Genomic DNA, 24,595 nt, shown 5'->3' with positions numbered 1-24,595 from the left:
TATTTCCGAAAATAAAATATAACAGGTATGAGTTATTTATCAAGCTGTGGAAATATTGACTTTAAATATTAAATATAGTATAAAAAAAGAAAGAATACAATTTTGAAAATTACTTAAACAAACATAATATAATATAGTTACATAATCTATTGAAAAACATATATGAGTACTTTTTATTTGCTCTCAAATTTTTTGCAACGAAATACATAAAATATAGGCAATATTGATAGTTTAATAGCTTATTTTAAAATTAATTCCTAAGCACTGAAAGTCTCCATCATTTTTTTCATAATAATATGATGAAATCAAAACTAACTTAAAATATCATGCTAATTTCATCCCATTGAAGCATATTCCTAAAATAGCATTCTAGTACGTTCTAAATTACTTCAAAAATAAACTTAAACTATTTCATATGTAATTGCCCTTTTTGAGTCCCACTTTAGAAGCTCAATAAACTTATATGAAATACAAATAACCATTCAAAATATATTTGAAGCGCGTACGTATGCGTTAAATAAGGTCATATTGGGTCATTGAACAGTCGTAATTCCATTTATTTGTTGAACGAAATTCAGATTGTGTTCTTTTGCCGAAATTTATCACCGTTTTTCAGAAAGTTTTCCAATCTATCTTGAGGTCACTTTTTTCCATTCTTTTCAGGTCTTTTGGGGGCAGCCGGAGGGTCACCTGGAGGGCACGAAAATAGACACATGGTCAAACGATTTTCTGGTCTTTACACAGGACCCTATTTTGATCCTTCGACGGCCACAAATATCACAACACAACTGGGCACCCACGCTTACCTGCCATGCAAGGTGATAAATCCATTTGACTCGGATCAAATCGCATCGCTGGATCGCTTTGTAGATTTTTTTTCAGCAAACTTTACCATTTTGTTGTAGGTCAAGCAGCTCGGAAACAAATCGGTATCATGGATACGAAAACGAGACGCTCACATCCTGACAGTTGATCGGTATACTTTCATAGCCGACGAACGATTTCAAGCTTTTCTTGTCGAAGCCAGTGATACTTGGACATTACAGGTACGAAAACATTAATATATTAATATCTTTCTACTTATAAATAATTCGACATAATATTTTCTATTACGTCTGTATAGAATGTGACTTATATAATGAGGTTTCCATAAGATTGCCATAGCAACGCCTGGTAATGCAATGCCCGTTGATACATACAGAAATCGAGTCTGTTTTATATATTAGATACAATTTTATTTTTTATTTATACGTCGCATCGTATCAATGGGATGTTTTTCTCGTTTATAGAATGCATAAAATTCTTTTTCAAACGTACTTTATTCAAAGCCGCATTAAATTTATAGCTTACACAAGAGTCGTGATTCAAAATTGCCCAATTACGCTCTCAATTTCGCATTAAATAAAACAATTTTAACATTCATTAAGCGTAATCAAGTCGTACTGCTTGTTGAATAAAAACATTTATTTAATTTTCAAGAATTGAAAATCACATTTAAACCAGCAGAATTAACTAGTGGTTAGCATATAATGCTTTGAACAAAGTGGTCATCTGTTCAAATCCCACTGGTTTCTGCTGGCCAGACTTTGAATTTGTGACTCCATATCAGTCGTTTCCTGTCAGAGTTAGCCAGTTTATCTGATTTTCATTAAAATGGTTCCAACAAATTGGCAACCTTACCCATTTTTCACAAATCTCGAGTTTTTAGCAATCTAGAATTTCGCTGAATTGTCTAAAATGCTGCAAATTTACAAATTTGACCGTAGATGTCTGTTGGATGTTAATTAATATGTATTTACTTTTTATAATACTAATAATACTTGTATCAAATGTACAATGTTTCTGGCCAGGAAAACACATTGGGGCTAACTGTTAGGCATTCTTGGTATAAATTAAAAATACCTTTTTGGCATTATTTTAATGATTATATGTATGAAGTTTCAAAATTTTGCTCGTATTTTTTCTCTAAGTTAGTTAGGAATAGTTCTAAATAATCGTTAGTGAAACGTAAAGGAAGTTTGTAAAAAAATAGCACAAAATTTTGTGTGGCGATGTTTTGAGGAATTAAATATTATAAATTTCTAGCTAATATATAATATAATACAAATACTTTATACTTTATATACTTTTTAGTAAGCAAATTGTCTTCACAAGAATGTAATATATACGATAGTAACTCTACGAATTTTGTTTGCAAATTATTCACCATAAGTTTGTGTACAAACAATTCATGAACCATTTTTGAATCATAAAATCACATATTTTAGGTAGGAACTTTGAAAATGGTGTAATTCAGTGCTTTCCTTCAAAATATTTGAAAAAAAATGAACGAACTGAAATTTTTCTGTATGTAATGTTCATATTATGCAAACTTTAAAATTAATTTGTTATCTGATACAAATTATTCAATCGAGACATTTATTGAAAATTTACAAATTTGACCATAAATGTCTCTGTGGATGTTATTGATATGTATTTACTGAATTTAGCTGAACTCCTCAAAAAAAATGTTGCAAATTTACAAATTCGACCATAGATGTCTCTGTGGATTTTAATTTATATGTATTTACTTTGTATAATAATAATTGGATGCTACTTTAGTATGCGGTCTGCCTTAGCATGCGATCTACCATTGAATCACATTCGACCATTTTTTACTTTATCTATGTACGTAGTAACAATAGATGAAGTTTTGTGATCATGCGAAAATTTGAACTCGTTTTTATTTGTATCGTAACAACGAAATGTTTATTACAATTTTTATTTTTTCTTGCGCCCCATAATGTTGTCGAAGCATTTCTCTCAAAATATCGTCACCAGATACATTTAACTTAAATGAATAAGGCCAACCTTAACTTAACCTAACCTATCCTGACCCTTAAATAAATAAGTGTTGGCTGCTAAGATATTCTTTATTTTGTGAAAATATTGATGAAATAAAACTCATCTTAGCAGCCAACACCTATTTATTTAAGGGTCAGGATAGGTTAGGTTAAGTTGAGGTTGGCCCTATTAATTTAAGATTAGGTTGTTAGGGTCGGTACTATTCAGTGTCAGTGACACACGTGAGAACTGAAACAACGAGACCGCATATTAAAGTAAAAAGGTGAGGGTAGATCGCATACTAAAGTAGATATGTGAAGGTAGACCGCATACTAAAGTAGCACCAATAATTGTATAAAATGTACAATGTTTCTGGCCAGGAAGGCGCATTGGCGTTACCTGTAAGGCCTTCCTGGTATTAAAAAATAAAATAAATTACGCTTTATAAATAGCCACAAAACTATATATACAATTTAATTAATTTCATTGAATATTCCACAGGTCAAATACGTGCAGGCCAGAGACGCAGGTCAATACGAATGTCAAGTGAGCACGGAACCAAAGATGAGTCACTTCATAACGCTGAACGTCGTCGGTACGTAAATAAAATGTTACACATAAATCTTTCGACACGTTAAATATTTACTTTATCATATAATGATATAATGTGTGCAAAATGATATGCATGCGGAGAAAATTTCCATACATTTTCACGTGTATAATAATAAACGTTGGAAAGATGAACAAAGTATACGCTTGCACACGATGAAATATTGTTTTTCCATTAACCGTGTATTAAATGGATGAAACGGTAGCATAATGTAAAAAGTTGGTGCCATATTTCATGTTACGTGCAGAGTGAAATTAAACCGTTTCACGTGCCATACCATTACGCCACATAAAATATTTTCCATTCGACGTTAACCCCCCTCCCCCCCCCCATCGGAAAACCGTGCGACATTCCGTAATTTAAATAATTTAATTGATCGACATTCCCTTTTTTTTTAATCATAAATCGTTTCAGACATGACGTCAAATGGAGATAGTTTGAATTTTATTTCCGATTTTCGCACTTCACTGTGTCATACGTATACATATGTATGTACATACGTATGTATTATATATGAAATTGCGTGTCAGTACGTGTAGGTATTTTTCCACGCTGATTCACATTTCCGTTACATATTTTCATTTTTAATTTCCAACGATTCTGTATATAAAAAGTATGGTAAGGTTTGAAAAGTCTGTAACTTTTTAATTAGTGAATTGATTTTGTTTGTCTATATAAAAACCGATACTTTAGAAATATATCATGCGTAATTGTTTTTAAAGAAATAATGGTTTTAGGATGCAACCAATGGAGTTCATTTAAAAAATATTAACTCATTTTGTTCCATAAAGACATGTGTTGTGGTTTTAATAAAATGTCATTCAAATTGTTTTAATAATATCATCATCTGGAATTTGCTAGTATTATTTGGAATTCTTTCTATCGCGTATTGGTTAGTTATATAAAAGGCATAAATAAAAAATTCAATTCCTACTGTAATTTCAGATTTCTATGAAATTTATGATTAAATTTTAGTTTAGTTTAGTTTGAATCATACAATTGATAGTCCTTATTAATTAAATAAGATCCTATTCCAATGTCCAATCATCCCTCCATAATTCATCACATTAATCCCAATTCTACCAAATATTCCGATAATTCCTTTTTACTTACCTCTTATTAAGTTCACATGGTTTTCGTGTTAGTGGTCATTTTTTATATCTCTTATCTCTTATCCGATCGTTTTCATACTTTGCCATATTGCTCATTTTGGTCATCAATATACGTTAATGTATCGTCTGCCATTACGTTGGACATAAAATATCGTATACAATGCGTATTAAATATCCAGAATCTCGAGTACGGTGACATCTATGACGGTACGACAAGCTATCTTCAACCTTTTCGCCTTAATATGGCGATATCAGATTTTAATTGTTTAAACGCCTATAATTCACTCTATATTTTATAAAATTTGCTCTATAGGTTCTCGTTATCTCTAATATTTAAATATTTATAGTTTTAACTCTCATATGCATATATAAATTTCAAATTTGGCGTCTAGCTTCATGTAATGTAATACACGATATATATTGATTTTTGGCCAAATATGTCAAATCTGAAATTTCACTGTATATCTCCTCAGTCGGTTTTATCTGCGAGATAAGTATTCAATAAGAAGTTATGTTGTATCTTATTGTTAATATGATTTACAATAAGCTTACATACATTTAGTTTTTTACAATAAGCTTACATACATACATCACATACAATTATTATAATTGGGTTTGGTGCAAACGATCGACAAGCGCAAGACAGACTGAACCACAGATTAACTGGATGGCTGCTTTAAACGCAATTGTCGACTCCACGAATGATAGATTGCACATCAGATGACGAGTAACCTTTCGATTATTAAAATGGTAATTATTAAAATTGAGTTGGTCCTTTCTGGCGAGTTTAATAAGGCAAAATTCGGAACTAAAGTATCAGAATCACAGAACGTATACAGGGTAGGTATGTCGGGACTTCGGGTAGATTTTGCTTAGTGTAAGTGCGAGCCGTGATCAAATCATCGAGAATCAAATCATAACTTACATAAGAATCAGAGAAAATTGTTGTTACAAAATATGTGTCTACCAGTTTAATATTACAGCCCAGATATTAAAATTGGCTGATTTTTTCTTGCGTGGCTGTAAAGAAGCTGTATTTCAATTAATAATTTGATTTAAAGAAAAGTTTAAAAGCTATGTATAATTTACAAAACCTATTACTTTAACCATTACTTTGCAAAAGGGTAATTATTTAGATTGGTTTATTGTTAAAAAAGTTCTCAAACCCTACTCTAATATTTGCCCTATATTTAAATGGTTGAATGTGCGACAGCACATTTTATTTTATTTTTCTTACAAAATTTAGTTTTTACTGCATTTTTAAAGAAACTGTGTATTTAAAATTCATATAAAGATACCAAATTTCCTTCAAAATTTTTATTTTCTTTAATTTTCTAAAATACGAATCATTTAATGGATGTAGAACAGCAGAATAATGAAATCATGTGTAAACCAATGAAAAAGAATTCATAACGATGTTCATTTGAGAAAAAAACCATTATATATACAATACTATTTAATATAATACAAGTCTATTTAAATGAGATGAATGATTGGTAATTTTTGTTGTCCTTTTCTTTGCTTTTTGTAAGACTGGTGTGACACTATGGGGCAACCTATCAGGTTACATTGGTCATATTATGTTATTATTATTATAAAAATAATAAATAAATACTGTATTCACAAAACTAAAAATTTATAAAGGGCATCAAAGAGTTTTTTAATACTAAACAGTCATCGTAAAAAATTCCAACTGTAGACAACACACATACATAATAGCTAAAATGAAACATTAAAATTTTAATGCTAAAATTATTTTTATATATAAAAGCGTTCTAAAATTTCAACTTTTGCGTATATACATACATATGTGCTTATTGTAAGTATAAAAAAAATGTCAACCATTTTAAAGAGCTTGGAAATTTACACTATTTACATGAATTATATTCATATTTGCACTCGAGCTAAGCTGAGCATATTTTCCGGTGCAACTTTAATATTATATGAAGTACCAGAAGTAAATAGATCATTCTTTCATTGCACTATTTCAGAAGTTTATATATATGTATATAAACGATAGTATATTTCATTAACAAAGTATGAAAGCAATACGTCAGATTTTTTTTTATTATCGCACTATATACATATATAGTACATTGTATAAGTTTGTCATTTTCCATACAACAACAAAAAAAAATAGCCAACAAAACTGAAAGCACTAATATATGTACATAATCTTATATACGCATATACATATGTATGTATACAAAAATTCACGTTAAATTATGTCCATCGTAAAGTACAGCAAAGTGGCATTCTGAATATATGTACTAAACGTCCTTATCCAAACAGAGAGAGAGAGAGATAACACATTCGGAAATTGCGTGTATGTGAAAGAGACGCAAAAAGGACGAGGCCTATGAACGCGAACACAAATAGTTGGATGTCGTTTCACGCACCAGTAGTGAATAAATAAATGATATTGGGGAAATAAATACAATATAGTGTCGTATTTATGACCGACCCTCTATACGTCGTATCGAAAAGAGAGCCTCGTCCAAGTCAATTGCAACCGCCCTGTATAGAAACTATAATATACGAAGACCAAATCTCAACAAGAGTGCATGTCAAACTACATTGTATATTAAATATATACATATATCTACATATCAGTGGCGTGCGGTGACTTAAATATATCTACATATCAGTGGCGTGCGGTGACCAGAGGATGCTGTCCAAAACACGATCAGTTTATTATTTTTAATTTTATTTCATTCTTCCAAACATTGTCATATTTATATTTATTAAAGTGTCTTTGATATGTTTTCGTTTTTGAATGAATATTTCATATTGGTATGGGTTTTGGATTTATTTTTCATTATATGGTAGAGAAGCAATTGTCCTTTTTACTAACCTCTTATACGTTTCACATGGTTTTCGTGTAAGCGCTCATTTTTTATATCCCTTATCTCTTATCCGATCGTTTTCATACTTTGCCATATTGCTCATTTTGGTCATCAATATAAGTTAAGGTATCATCCGCAATTACGATGGTGAAAAAATATCGTATTAGACACGTTTGAAAATACTGCATCGTATTACACGGTGACGTTTATCTGTCACATTCATCATTCACATCGGTAGTTTCAATACTTTTCGCCCTGCCATCTCGCTGTCAAATTTTAATTATTTAAACGCCTATAACTTTTTCTATTTTCACTCTATATTTTTTAAAAAATTTCTTTATAGGTTCTCGCTATCTCTAATATATAAATATTTATAGTTTTGTGGAGGCTTGCTGAGCCAACGGTCTTGGGTTTTGCCACACCGGCCTTTATGCAGGGTGGCAACACTGTTCAGTGAATCTGACAGAATGACGTTTAACCCATAACCTCAAATCAAAACAAACTTTCTAACCAATACAGGCTTAATATATGTACACAGATCAAACAGTGATAGTTTTATTTTTAGTTATTAGTTATCAGCTGATTTAAAAGTTCTACTCCGGTTATATAACTAGTAAACTAAAAATTTTAAAATAAAAACCCTGGTAAAAAAAACTTTTTTAGTACATTTTTCATTAAACAATTGCGATTATTATTAACAACGGCGATAAATCCACCTGCATTGTTACCTTGGCTATTTATATTAAGGGCCATAATAAATAATAATTTAGGACGTATTAAATTACAATAAAATAATAAAAGTAAATGTGTAACTTAGGACGCAACGTACGAAATATCAATCAACGAATCAAGCGAAAGTCCATACATAACAAGTAACCCGAAAAATCAGAAACTTGAAACGCATTGTATACGATAATTTATCTCCAACGTAATGGCAGACGATTCATTAACGTATATTGATGACCAAAATGAGCAATATGGCAAAGTATGAAAACGATGGGATAATATGTATATGAGAGATATAAAAAAATGACGTCTTAAACGAAGACCGTGTGAAACGTAAAGGAGGTTTGTAAAAAGCGAATCAAATCCATACATACGCAAAAGGAGATTTTGCTTCCAGAGCAAGTGTCACGCGAGCGAGACGACTGTAGAGTCGTTTCACTCATGCGCATACGCAAGAGTGACAGCTCACTTGTGCGCATGCGCAAAATATTTGTAGAGAACTTCAGCATCCAAGGCGATACAAGATTGATGGGAAACAAGCACCGGTTGTGCAGAAGGCTACGGCCTTTAAACGGGGATGCTCGTTTATGTCGATTTTGCATCAGACAAAAGATCGTATATATATCAAAATCAGGTAATCAAAAATAAATGAAAGAGAAATAAAACTAAGAAATTCTAAAATATTTTTGACGTAAATTTTAAGGGATCCACAGCATCCATGGACGGCACGCCACTGGTACATATATGTTTCATATACACGAATGTGCATGTACTTTAATATAAATCAAATGATAATCAAATTAGAATTGGACGAGCAAACACGGCTCGCTTGATTATATGCAATTTTCCGAGCACGTTTGGGTTTCGCAACTTGTTCATCGCCACTAAAACTATCCGCTAAGTGCATACTACACCTCTTAGAGCTTATTAAACTTCGGTTTAAAGATGTATCTTCTGTGTACACGTTGCATTGAACACCTCTCTGGCGTTGGCTGGAGGAAAGTATGTATCTTACCCTCTAATTTAATTATTGTACTAAAACTTCAGTTACTACATATAAACTGAAGCTTTGAACGATTCATCGAAGCTCTGAGAAATTTATTTCAAGAGTTTTAAGACAATTGAATGAAGCCAAATTAATTCATTGTAAAAAGTGTTCATATTATTATAATGAAAATCATATAAATTGATACATGTGTTGAAAATATAGTTAAATTATAAAATGACAACGTAGTAGAAGTTAATCAAGATTTTATCACAATAATAACTTTTACACATTTAACACATTGTATTCCAGCTTTAGATTTTCTTTTTCTAATCCTCGGATATAATTTATCTCATTAAAATAATACGCGGATTTTAAGCTTTATGCTAATAATATGACAAATATTTTATGGATAGTATAATTTTCGTGAGTGATTTAAGGAACATACTTTTGCAAAAAGTTACACTTATCATTTTTTTTAAGCTACGACTACTTGGCTTGCGATTTACCGATCCCGTTTCTCAATTATTTTTGAGGAAACGTGCTAAACTTGTCTATCGACATCTCAACTGCAACGTAATTTTTCGTGTGGACAATCCTCTTGAAGATAGTGAAATTATTTGTCACTTTTTTTCGCCACGTCAAGTCTCGCAAAATTCACCATGTTGATGAAAATCGTAGTTACACACTCGAAATCCGCACGAGAACTTAATAATGTACCTCAAAATATTCGAAATACTGATAAAAAAAAAATAGTGTTTTAGAAAGTAGGGCACCTTGTACCGAGAAATTGCGAGAATTCAAGATATTTAGGGGTGATGCGATTTGAATTACCGGTACTGTATATTAAAAAATATCTTTACGGACACAAAGGATATAAAAACTATGCTTGACATTTTAAGTTAATTAAACTTTATTGTGACTATAATATAATTTAATTCCGTATTTAATAATAGGTGGCCCATAAAAATTAACATTAAATTATAATGGCAACAAAACACTCAGTTATTAATAAAATTAGTTAATAACTTAATTAAATGTAGTCAATTAAATGTTCATTTTTTTCTTTACAAATTTTTATCATTTAATCTATTATTTTTGAAGTCAATGCGCATCAAAATTTTATTGTATTTCATTCTATAATCAATCATCAATTTCGAAACATCTTATCATTGTGTTACAAAAATGTCTTGTGTAAAAATACGAAACATGTGTGAAAATATATGTATGTACTTATCTTTTAATCATACATGTATAGTTCCAATCGATATATGTACATATATACATATGTCTTTCTATATGTATCAACATAAATGAAAATTAATATATCTTCTAAAGCAAAATATCCTTACAATTTGTTATGATAACTGACTTAAATTGTTTAAAGTTATTCAAGAATTAAATGCAGGCCACGATTTAATAGCCACAATGATTTCATTTCGTTTGAATTTTCTTGCAAATATCCTTAACATGAATAATTATACACTTGCCTTACTGTGCTAAAAAATCCACTGTGCTGGACTCCAAACATCCAGCAAAAAATGTATATATTTCAAGTATAAATACTGCAAATAATGCGAGGTTTATTACAGTAATTACCTACATATATAAATTATTCTACCGTGTATTAAACGCTGAATAATATAAAATAAGTGCAAGAAATTACAAGAAAAATTAATGGCACGTGTATAAGGGGCTTTCCGTGAAAATAATTATTTATTTTGATATATGTAGTTCAATGTTTTTATTTCTTAATGGTATTATTCGAATCATAGAGGTTTTGGTGAGGCATACATGAAATATGAAGACCATGCATTCAGTACATTTGAAGAAATAAAATAAAATCTAAATCCTGGTTATTCGCTATCCATCCCATTTTGGCAAGTGTTAACAATCTTTCCTATAAATTACTGCTACAATAGCACAATACAATCTACACGCAATCCGTGAATCACACATCGGAATAGAGCCGTGCATTTTCAATATCGCAAAAGGGTACGAAACAGTCGGAGAGGAAACCGTTGAAATTTGTCGTAAGCGGCGACCGAGACGCGTCGAAATTATTAATTTTCGCAACCCGACCGACCGCCCCGTGCAAAAAATATCGTTTTTATATCCAGCTGCGAGCCGCGGTCGGAATAAAATATCGGTTTCGCCGCAACCGAACTTTCCATCCGACCCTGGGGGATTTCTCTCACGGGATGAGAGGGTGGGAGGGCGGCTCGTGGGAGGGTGGCAGGGAAAAAACTATAAAAAGCAGGCGGCGTTTAGTAAAATAGGAAATAAGAGTCGCGATTTACTCCCGATGGTGCTTCGCCGCCGACGCTACACTTTCATTTACGACGGTTGTAAAATTCGCCCTTCGAGTTTGCCGCCCATGAGAGGGAAAGAGGGCTGAAGTAAAAAAAAAAAACACCTCCAGGCCCTCTTCAAGGCAATAGGGCGGGCCCTTTTCTAGCGCCGTTTCCGCCCAAGTCGTATTATACACGGCGGCGTCGTGCGGCCACATTAAGAACGCCTTATACACACTGAATAGTAAAGAAAGTAGTCGTAGCCATTTCTAAAAATTCACCTTTTCTTGCACAAGCAAGGCCATAAATTAGCCAACACTCCCCAGCGCAAAAAATGTTTGAGATTCGCCGCACACTTACACGTGTGCAAACCGCCCATACGATATGCGGCGTAAATACGGGCAAGTTTTTCACCGTTGTAACTTTTACAGATATATCGTTTTGCAATTTTTTTTTATTTTTTTTTTCAAAGTTACAGTATTCGCAATTTGTAAAATGTACATGTGTAGCTAGTTATATAGTAAGATAATGGATGACAAAGCGGTCCGATCTAGATTATAGTCGATGGTTTACTAGCATGTTTAAAAACATGAGATCGATTGCTAGAAAGTAATTATGTATGTAGTTCAGAATTAAGCAGTACAAACACAAGTAATTTACTTGTGATCGAACTGACTTACAGGCTAGACATGATTACTTGACCGGACCAATAACTACATAAAAAATACTGTATAACAATCGATCTCATGTTTTTAAACCTGCTAACAAACAATGGACCATACTCTGGAGCAGACCCATTTATTAACACAATTAATAAGAAGGGATCTACGAAAAAATGTGAAAATAATTTCAGAACAGTCTCAATCATTTCTCATCCGAGTAAAGTATTGCTATATATTCTAAAGGCCAGACTGAAACACAACCTTGACTGAAAAATTCCGAGAGCAAATTTAAAAAAAATCAGAGAACAAATTTAAAATATACGACAAATAATCGAGAAAAGTCGAGAATGTAAGGTTACCGTAATACTTTCTTTCATAGATTAAACAAAAGCTTTCGACTGTGTCAATTGTAACTTTCTATGGAAGGTCTTAGAAGAGATGTGTGTCCCAAAATAACAAATAACACTCATTCATAAATTATATATATATTTACATAATACGGCAGCAGTAAGAATATATGAATTTCTTTAGGAAAAATTTCAAGTCCAAAGAGGCTTCCGAAAGGGATGCATTCTATCTCCTGATCTTTTTAATATACATATATTGGGAATACATAATGAGAAGAGAACTCGACGGATGGGAAGGTGGAATAACAATAGGCGCAGAAAGATTTCTAGCATAAGATTCTCAGACGACAGAACGTTAATGGCCAGCAATGAGGATGAAATGGTTGAGGTACTTCGTAGAATAGAGATAGAGATTAGACAACTGGGTCTAAAGATAAACAAAAATCCCATCCTATTTGAGACTCTCATAAAATCCAATGCTCTAAAAGACTATGAGGAAGTCGACGACTTCATCTACCCAGGTGCCTTGATCTCAAGGGAAGGAGAATGCCAGTGGTAGGAATGGCGAAAACATATGGAAGAACCGTTTTATCTCTGATGTTCCCAATTGGATTGTATGGAGTCGAGACATGGACCCTGAAAAAGAGAGAAATGTGAATCCAATAAGCATTCGAAATTTTGTGTTGGAGACGGATGCTGCGCATATCATCGACCCCAAGATGCATTATCTTTCTCTATCCTCAAATAATTGGAAGTCTCAGAGAGAAGGAATTGTTTCATACTTTGGCATATGGCCAGGAATAATGTGGAGAGCCTAGAGAGGCTGATATTACCGGAACGCTTGAGAGAAGACGAGCAAGAGGACGATCTCCCAAGAGATGGTCTGACCAAATTATAAAACTGGCAAGATCGACCTTTAAACCAGATTTAAAAGATTTAATTTTAGCATTTTCATATCAAAACTATCTCAATATTCTGTGGGGAATCAAATTTTTCTTAGAGCTTACAAATATGTATGTATGTATATATGTATATACGTACATATATAATATAGCAAAATTGTTGGTTCTAAACTCAAAGCTACATATAACATATGATCTGGGGCTTTAAACCTCATTAAAAATGTTAGATCATCATGAAATATGTAGTAGATTTTAAAATTGAAATATGTTGATTAATTTGGCATTACAAAGATAGTTCTTATTTTTATCTAAGCGAGGTATCCGTATATTTGTATTTTAGATACATATGTACATATGATATCGTACAAAACGATGTATACAATTGTTTTGACGTTTGGAGTGAAGTGAGTGTATCCTTGAAGGATCTTTTGATGCAATTGAATCACACTGAAATCCATCAGCTCGTGTGTGATGTTACAGACATCGAGGATTCCATCATACTCGAGATGTAACTCAACATCTTCGGGAAAAATTACCAGTCGGGAAAACTCATTTCGAGCGTGCATTGTGACTATATGTAGGTACACGTGTATATTTGTATCCGACCGTGTACGAGACTGAGGAAAATGAATTTTCCACGCTGACGCTCGATTTCCCAACAAATTAAGTTCCGCCATAGTATTCCGAAAAACACTCACATTCTTACAAAAGTATTGTATTGTACATCGGGCACATTGAAAGATTCGCTTCCATAGAAATGTATTCAAAATGTACGTAGAATATAATAATATTCCGGAAAAATTTCCATTCCCTTTGCTTATTCAACGCCTTGCAAAATTATTCATGATCCGTAATTCAATACAATATTTTCATTTCATTAAAACTTCCTACATAGTGAATTAAAACTTAGTCAAAGAATTGAAAACACTTCCAAGTTTCTGGTGAAATATTCAAAATACAAAATGTGCTTCCAAACTTTGCGCCGAATTTTAACCACTGTGTTGATTGATGAAACTGTTTTATATAAGCAAACTTTTTTTCTACTTTTGAAATTCAATGAAATTTTTTTTTTTAATATTCGCAGTACCCAAAATTGAAATAGTTGGCGAGAGCGACCTATACGTGAAAGCTGGCAGCACGGTCAGTCTCAGATGTGTCATCACGAGATCTCTCGAAGAACCAGCTTACATATTCTGGTACAGGGACAGTGAGAGAGTCCTCAACTATGATAAAAGCCTGATAGATATAAGAATGGAACGAGTGGGACCCGACACTACAGTAAGTAATTTTTACTTCTTAATTTCACAAACTCATATTCAATTACTTGAACATGGTACTTGGTTATAATGATGTGCAACTGTGGCTTCATCGGCAGCTGCTCTTTTTACAAGATTAAGCTAAATTTCCCATAGTCTTCCTATCGTTTTGATCATTGCCATTTTTCGCAGTTTGGTCAACGATGGAAATTTCAATCGATTTTTATATTTCGATAGTGAAAAATAATCGTAATAAACAATACTAAATTTGCGAAATTTTTGAAGACGGTGACGTTTAATAGCTAGTAAGCTTAATATGCTTGACTTTCAACTACGCACTCATCTTGTCAGATTTTAATTAGTTAAACGCCTATAACTTTTTTCATAAAATTTGCATTATATGTTCTCATTATCTCTCATATATAAATTTTTAATTCATTCATAGGTTAAATATTGAATCTTAAAATAGTTATATTATAATAGTGATTCAAAATGCTTGTTATGGAAAAATACCCCAGGCTCAACTGTCATTGTGACATTTGTTTTGATTTTTAAATGTTTTTATTATTACTTAATTATATCTATTTTAAAAACTACTGATGTACTGATCATTTTCTATTTTACAATTTTAATTTAATTTTGTTAGTAATTATAGTATTATATTATTCTAATGTTAATGTACAGCATAATAGGAAAAAAAGCTCAAAAACCTATTTACAATTCCTAAAAATGTTCATAATACATAATATTGATTAAAGACTCTCTAAAGTCGACGATCTTAATCAGACTGTATTTAGATAATCTGTGTTTATACCTGAAGGGTATAGACATTTTGTTGTAATCACCGAGACTCTTCACAAGTGTTTTAGTATGGTTATTAGTGATTCTGTCATAGAATCTACTGGTCAATTTGTTAGTAATGTCTAAAACTTACGGAATATTATTTATGGCATGCAGTTTTTTCAAGTTAGTATGTATGGATGTTTTATAAAGTATTTTTAGGGATTTATTTTGTATTATTTGGAGTTTGGAAAGGTAAGTATTCGAGGCGTTATTCCAAACAGGTAAAGCATAGTGGTAATATGAGCGCGCGATATAATTTTAATTTATTTTGAGTTGATAAAGAACTATGGCGATTAAATATTGGGTATATTGAGGATATACCCCTTGTGACATTTGTGAATGACATCTCACTGTACGAATCGGTCGATATTTTTGTTTTGTTTTCAACTCGTTGACATGAGATTATTGTCATATTGTTAACATATCTTATTCCGGCACTTGATTATTCTTTAAGTATTGTCTCAAGTTACATATGTACATATGTATGTATATCTACCTTAGATGTGTCCTCTATTTGTGATCTTAAATTTCCAGCAAAATTTATTTGAATTTTTCTTCTTAACACCTTTCATATGGGTGTTTCATCTAAGACAAGCATATTTCAAAATGAATTGCAAAATACAAAATCATTTTGATTCTCCTCTTTTTTAACGAATTTTTCCATCTCGCTATTTTTCTATCAGCATATTTCTAGATAAAAATTAATTTATATTCTACATCCACAGATCGGAACGCTGCTCATATACAATTCGAGAAGGGAAGACTCCGGCAATTACTCTTGCAGTCCCTCCAATCTAGACTCGGCGAGCGTTATGCTACACGTCCTAAACGGTAAGATTCGTTTACTCAGCATTGTTATATAATATGTACATATGTATGTATATATATACCGCAATATATACGGCATCGGCAGAAGGAAACAGTGAGAGAGAGAGAGAAAGATAGAGAGAGAGATGAACACGATGGGAAAATGTGGAAACCGAGGCAGCCGGAACATGCAAAGTTAATTTGGACGACCGCTTTCAGCACGGCGAAGATTTACCGTTTGGTGCAGTTTAAACATCCTAATCCAATTTTCATTGCGGTGATTAGGCTAGCCGGCTCCCCGGTCCAGACAGGCTCCCATGTTATGATTATCTGCGATGACGTGGTGGAGAGAAACGGACAAAGACTATAAAGCAGGGGTGTGCAAGATTTTTTGAATTTTCCACCGAATTTCAACAATTTCCTTTCACAAACACAAACGATCTAATATACAATATAAATTTTTTCCTTATGAACATTTTTATGTACTATTTTTCTTTTATTTTGAAACTATGACTGATATCTGAGGTAAATGTAACATACTCTGTAGATTTACCAGTTAGAATTTGTCGGTCAATCGGGACGATTTGACCTAAGAGGGAGACAGTGTAGCATATGCCAAAGGGAGCCGCCGTTATAATTGGTTTTCAAGGATTATCTCCAGGCTTAAGTGCTGTCGGCTAACGATGGATACCCCCGAATGCACTTAGCGATCGGTATCGACACCCAGCCACTTTCCGCTAGAATTCTCAGAACTGACTGTGCGAGACCGTGAGACCACACATCTGGTATGTGATTATAACAATAAGTAAGCAAACTTGTCGAAACGTTGTTATAGTCACGTTATAGCAAACGTTGTTATAGTCACGTACCAGATACGCAGTCCTACGGTCTAGGCATGCAGTCCCACGCTTTCGCGTTTGAAATATAATTTCACTGTGACATATATACAAGAAATATTATACAACAAATCATCACTATAAAAACACAAACCCTAAGTAAGTATCATTATAAACAATTGTGATGTAAAATCAAACAAATGTAATGCAAACAGACACCGGTGATCTAACGTTGGATGGAGAGGTGTTAGAAAGAGTGAAAAGATTAAAATACCTGGGTACCTGGCTGAATGAAGAGATGGACCCAGATGAAGATCTAAGAATCCGCATCGAGATGGCTAGAACAGCATTTATAAAAATGAAGGCGGCGCTAACAAACAAGCATCTCAATCTTCGTACGCGTTTGAGATTCGCAAAGAGCTACGTATGGACAGTGTTACTACATGGATATGAAACGTGGACTCTGAAGACCAGGATGATCAGCCGCATCGAAGCTTTTGAGATGTAGGTCTACAGACTGACGTATGCTGAAGATCCCGTGGACCAAAAAAATATCAAATGAAGCTGTCCTCGGCATGATAGGGAGAGGCAGGGAACTTGTTTATGTCATCAAGCGGAGAAAGATGGAGTACCTCGGACACACGATACGAGGTCCAAAATACGAATTTCTCCACGGGGAAAATAGAAGGTAAAAAATGGATTGGCAGGAAAAAGTTGTCTTGGCTTCGAAACATGCGCATGCATGTGGACCGATATAAGCGCCGAAGAGCTATTGCAAGCCACTGAAGACCGATGCGGATATCGTCAAATAATCGACGAGGTGGTAGCCAACGTCTGGATGCAGACGGGGCATTGTTAATAAATCAGCTGATAACTAAAAATAAAACTATCACTGTTTGATCTGTGTACATATATGAAGCTTGCATTGGTTAGAAAGTTTATTTTGGAGAAATAAACAATGAAATTTGAGGTTATGGGTAGTTGTTGAACTAATTGTATGTGATGTATGTATGTAAGCTTATTGTAACATACTAAATGTATGTAAGCTTATTGTAAATCATATTAACAATTAGATACAACATAACTTCTTATTGAATACTTATCTCGCAGATAAAACTCCGTGAAGAGATATACTTTTAGCCGTGAAATGTCAGATCTGACATATTTGGCCATAAATCAATATATATCGTGTATTACATTACATGAAGCTAGACGCCAAATTTGAAATTTATATATACACATGAGAGTTAAAACTATAAATATTAAAATATTAGAGATGACGAGAAACTATAGAGCAAATTTTATAAAATATAGAGTGAATTATAGGCGTTTAAACAATTAAAATCTGATATCGCCATATCAAGGCGGAAAGGTTGAAGATAGATTTTGGTAGCTTGCCGTACCGTCATAGACGTCACCGTACCCAAGATTCTGATACATTAACGTATATTGATGACCAAAATGAGCAATATGGCAAAGTATGAAAACGATCGGATAAGAGATAAGACATATAAAAAATGACCACTAACACGAAAACCATGTGAACTAATAAGAGGCAAGTAAAAAGAAGAATGTAAAATCACACTGCTAATCACATTGAAGCCAAAAAAACCCTTCCTCCTACATGACAATCGACAAAAAAAATACTGAAATTTCCATGTACTATATATGTACATAATCAACTCCTTTGACAAGTATACAACTGAGGATACAAAGCGCAACGTTACACTTCAAAGATGGCCCACGAATAGCTCGCAAGCCTCAGTCTATCCACTCCCGGTGTATAGTATCAACACGCTCATATTACATAGATACAACGATATACATATACACATATATACCCATATGCCGAGCTGTAATTTCATTTGCCGACTGAAACGATGGTAAGTTTCAGCAGAGCGGATGCCGACCGTAATAGGACTTGTGTGTGCGATATCAGAGGTTCGAGTGCCCGTGACACGTGTACTATAATACGTTCGGGCACGTGCGTACACAATACGTTCACTCCAATTATTACGTTTGCATCGTTCGCTGTTTGATCTCTTTTGTCTTTCCGCGCTACCCCACTACTGAGCTTTGTTACAATTTCTAATCCAATAGCCTACTATGTATCTGTGTTCTCTCATTTTAGATTAGTTTTCCGCGTGATTCGATACGTTGCCTTATTGCGTGGTGTTTGTTGTTGAAAATCTTATGTACATATGTACATACATAGTCGTTGGTTTTATCACTTTTAATACGGTTAAGAAACATTGGAGGCATTACATAATTCCTTCTAATATTATTTTATTTTTAATGCAATCAATCATGCACACTCGTCTTATCAGATTGATCCAATGCGACGAATCTGCTATACTGATTTAGAATTATTAATTATACCTATATACATAATATAATTGATATTTTATGTAGGGAATTACAGTATGTAAGTGATAAGTTATGAGAGAATAAACTGAAAGTGAACTTAAGTAAGACTTAGGATGATGTGGATAGTAATAAAAGCGTTGTGAGTGATGTGATTATGGATGGGAGAGTAGTAGAAGTAGTAGATAATATTAAGTATTTAAGCATTTATTTGGATTATAAATGAAGTATTAAGGTCTGTTCATACCTATCCAGCACGACCCGAATCCTGCAAGTACGGACAGTATTCTTTAGTACATTCTATATGGACGCGCATGAATGCGTAAATGCACATGCGCGAATGGAGTATGAATACGTCCATATAATGTACCAAAAATTACTATCCGCACTTTCAGGACACCTGCAGGATACGGGTCGTGCTGGATAGGTATGAACAGACCTTTAAGGTGCACACAGATTATACATATATTATTAAAAAAAATGGCAAAAAAAGTTGGTGTACTTTGTAGGTTGAGAAATTTATTAAGCATAAAAAGTAAAATATTAATATATAATTGTATTGTACGGCCTCATAATATATGTATGTATATTGCGCTACAGTGCTCAATCTATGTATTTAGTGGATTGTGTATTGATAAACTGCAGAAAGTGCAGAATAGAGTAATGCGTGCAATTTGTGGAAACGTAAGAATGTTACAAGTATGTTAGATGAATTAAAATGGTTGAATATTAGAAATAGTCTTTAATTAAGCACATTAAAATTCGTATATAAGCTGGATAAGAATCTATTACTCAAATATTTTAATAATCATATACATAGTTAGTCAACTTTAAAGCAATTTACAAATATGCAGAGTTAAATCTCATCTAACACGTTATCATGAAGTTGTTATATGTACATACATACAGACATCATATATACATATATGTACTAGCGCTTCTGTGTGCGATAACGCTTGCCGTACTTAAAAGTCGTTTTGATTCGACATACATATGTATGTTAAAACATTGCCAACAAAACGTACGAATATAATACGAACATAATAACAAATCAACAAAATACTTCTACATATACTGTTTTCTATCAATGTTTCCTTTAGGGAAATAAGTCTCTGATCATTTGGCGTCATCTATTGAAAATGTAATTAATTAATTAATTTATTAATCTATTGGTGTTATATATTGTTTACATGTAGGTAGGTAGTTTTTACCATTTTTTTCATATTAAACAATTAAATATATATATTAAATTAAATATATTTAAAAGATATTTGAAAAAAAATACGACCACGTGTGGATCGAACACGGGACCGACACATTTCTTTTAATTTTTTTTTAATTAATAACTCTATTCATTTTTTTAATTAATAGCAAATTTAATAATATGCCATAACCCATGCGATGATATTTCACCTGGCACAAAACTAGTACATGCATACATATGTATATGTAAGTCGTACCTACAACATTAAAATATAAATTGTATTTCAATCGTTATAGACCATACATATGTATGTACATATTTGTAGCATGAAATATTACACAATTCAGTCCTACGACTTTCAAAAATCAAACATTCCATTCCAAAGTCTCGGGTCGTACCCAAATACATACAAACAACCACATCTGGGACCATCAGCGCGGGACATCGATCAAAATTTTCCGATTCGGGTAACGTACACACACACACACACACACACAAACCCAAAGGGGTATATATTCTTCGTAACGTATATCCAAACCGAGAACTTGTTGTGCCCTCAGGGCACGTAAGGTATTCAATTACAGAAGACCTTAGTTTTGGTATTAGTTTGGAGCTCTAGAACACGGAGTCTGCATTAGCGGGACTCCCACATCCCACCCATTTACCCCCCTATATACCACCCCGAATTCTTAGCCGTCTAGAACCATGCGTCCTTCACAAAAGAAACATTTGTATGAATTTCCACCCCCTTACGCGCACGGCTACGTGATGTTATCACAAACGTATATCGCAATACAACGTGGCATCCCCATGCGAATAACATCGTTTTAATGATCGAATATCCTGATTTAAAACTAATCATTTGTAAAGCTCGTTTATATAGATCCTAGAAATAAATCCAACGGGATGTTCTTCATAGATTCGTGTTCGATATAATAAACCGAAATGTCCGTTGAAATCACCCTTTCTTTCTGTTATTCCTATAGACAAGTTTTGAATCTTAGGTCAACAGTTCCAAATTGAAAGTATATATTTATTGAAAAATCAACAGACAGCAGATGTAGAAATGCATAAAAATAATGAATACACGTAACAAAATAGCATCCGAGTCCAATTATAAATTTTTAAAAATTACATAAAATGGTATATAGAGACAAACAAATGAAAAAGAAAATAATTAAAACTAAAATATGACTAAATAGGACAGTGCATAACTAAACATAAAGTGATATACTATTGGATGAATATTATATAATGGAAATAGAAATGGACCAATCAATCGCGACTGTCCTGATGGCAGTCCTGAATTGATAAAAGGTAATACCGAATAGATCTACGTCATTCAGCTCCAAACATGTAATAAAAACGCTGTAGATAGGAATATTTTAGGGAATTATTTTTGATAAGATTAAGTGAAAAGAGTGCAATGTGTCTAGAATACCTAACTGGAATCCTGAAACCAATCTTACTCAGTAAATCGGGACAATCAAGGAAACCATTTAGGAGCTTAAAAAGGAATGCAGCATCAGTGAGACGTCGCCTGACAAAGATTGTTAAAGGATAGGAGTTTTAAAATATCGAAAACAGTAGTATGGGCATATATAGGAAAACGGTAGCGTAAGGATTTGATAAATTTTAGTTGGACTCTTTCAATACAATTAATATGGGATATATAAAAAGGTGACCAGATAATTCAGGAAAATTCAAGGTGAGACCTTTCAAAGTAATTTAAGTACATAAGGATCATTAAAGGGTTTTGTTGAGCGGAGTAGGAATCCAAGAGATTTAAATGCTTTGTTGGTTATGAAGGAAATATGTTCAAAGAAATCGAGTTTATTATTAAGTATTACACCAAGATCCTTAATAGAAGATGATGTATTTAGAATACAATGGTTTAATTGATAATGATAGGTGATAATAGATTTATTTCTGGTAAAATTTTAAAATAGAACATTTTTCAATAGATTAGTACGTGAGGATCATTGTAAAGATCATAAAAGTATGCAAAGAGTCTTTCAGACGTTCTGAGAATACAAGCTGATATTTGACGCATGTTATTTGCAATATATTATTATATTTGCAATAGTTATTTAGCCAGCAGCATGGCTTAATGGTAATGTATATGTTTAGCACCAAGTGATCAGTGGGTTCGATCCGCCATACTACTGGTTAGATTTGGAGGTATTTATGTCTCCAAATCGATCGTTTCTTATCAGAGTTTGCCAATTTTATCTGATTATTGTTGAAACGGTTCCTTAAAATTGGCAAAAAATCATCTTTCCTGTTGTCACAAATCTTCTGTATTTATTGTGTGTATAATTTGTGAAAATTATGTACAAAATTTAAATCCATAGATGTCTCAGTTTATGTAATTAATTAATTAATTAATTGTTATTACGTGTTCTTCAGCTTCTGGAAATACAGTGATTTATGTAATAATAAAATGCTGCATTATTTATAATTAATTTTCCAGGAAGGCGCATTGGGGTCTTCCTGTCAAGCCCTGATGGTATATATCTATGTAAAAATAAAATTTAAAAAAAATCACATATATCTTCGTCATATTTTGTGTATCTATGTATGAAAAGTTCGTTTTCATCGTACTAATTTTCAATTTGTCTTATCCAGGTGAGCATCCAGCAGCCATGCAGAGAGGCAAGAACTCAGCATCCCCCATACCTGGTCGTTGGTGGGGTCATCTATCAGCAGGATTGGGCCTGGCTGCTTGTGTCCCTCCAAGGGCTGTCGTAGCAGCAGTTCTAACCCTAGCCATCTTAGCCCAGGCTCTGCCCAATTCGTAAAATCAGATCTGCGTAATCGCAGCAGTGCTCCAAAGTACCCACGTAAAAACATACTAAACAAGGCAGACAGATCCTACTAAGCCGAACTGCATTCAACTTTACATAATCATATGTGTAATATAAAAAAAGGGTTTAAGTGAGAATTCAACACAACTAAGCTATCAAAACCGATTATGTATTAGTATCGTGTTTCATTTATACGGTTTTTTCCTATTATCCAATTAGCAAGTGAAAATCCTAACTGGAAATATATTATACACTTATGTCGATTTAATTATAATCTACATGCATACATACATACATACATATATTTCATAACGTGTTTCTTTCAAAATTTCAATCGTAAAAGTCGAATTAAAGATTTGCAATATCGAAGTATAATATAATAGTTCTGCTTGTTGTGTAAACCATCAATGAACTTACACGTGTAAATAACGTCAATATATGTATGTAAGTTAATAATCAATGTACATACAAACATATATAAATTGTGAATAAACTGAAAAAAATATTATTTATATCACAAGAGGCAATCCTTGTACTATGTATTTATATTATAATTTATCATGTAAGGTTTTTATTTCATTAAAACCAAAAAAGTATATTAAAATGAAATTTCTTTGTGTACATATTTTTAATTAGCAATAAAATAAATAAATTATCCAAAAAATACTTGAATTGTAAATATCCGATCAATTTTATGTATTTTTAAAATGTGCTGCTATTGAAAATTGCTGATTTAAAAAACATCAATTTTCATCATCGGCACGCATAATCCTTAACCGATATTGCATGTTCTGAATTTGTGTGTTAAAAATTGTAAATAAATTTTGCTCATACACGAAATTTTACGAAAGTGTTTTTAAATGAGTTTAAAAATACTTATTTTAATTGTTTGAATATATATGTATATATATATATATATATATATATATATATATATATATATATATATATATATATATATATATATATATATATATATATACCGGGGAGTGGCCGTAGAAGATGGTGCTATTAAATAATTTCATTTCGATTGATTCAAATTTTATATATTTCTTTTGCATTAAAAGGGATTGCGAAACGTTTCATTTTCTATGCACAGAAAGCCGAGCATTTTTTGAATGAATTCCGATAGCAAAAATGTTGAGAATCGATGGATTGAATATAACAGCTTATT

General features: G+C 32.6%; 1 protein-coding gene across 1 annotated transcript; it reads left to right on the top strand.

Annotated features, from left to right (window-relative positions):
* The first annotated feature begins 713 nt into the window (after positions 1–713).
* Positions 714–24,079, top strand: LOC143914545 (neurotrimin-like). The gene is made up of 6 exons (XM_077434807.1): positions 714–818; positions 906–1,046; positions 3,325–3,418; positions 14,389–14,582; positions 16,129–16,234; positions 23,243–24,079. The coding sequence occupies exons 1-6, from the start codon at positions 714–716 to the stop codon at positions 23,413–23,415; spliced, it is 813 nt and encodes a 270-aa protein (XP_077290933.1). The 3' UTR covers positions 23,416–24,079.
* The last annotated feature ends 516 nt before the right edge of the window (positions 24,080–24,595 follow it).

Source organism: Arctopsyche grandis, chromosome 7 (assembly GCF_051622035.1).
Source record: "Arctopsyche grandis isolate Sample6627 chromosome 7, ASM5162203v2, whole genome shotgun sequence".
NCBI lineage: Eukaryota > Metazoa > Arthropoda > Insecta > Trichoptera > Hydropsychidae > Arctopsyche > Arctopsyche grandis.
This window is presented reverse-complemented; position numbering and strand designations above follow the sequence as displayed.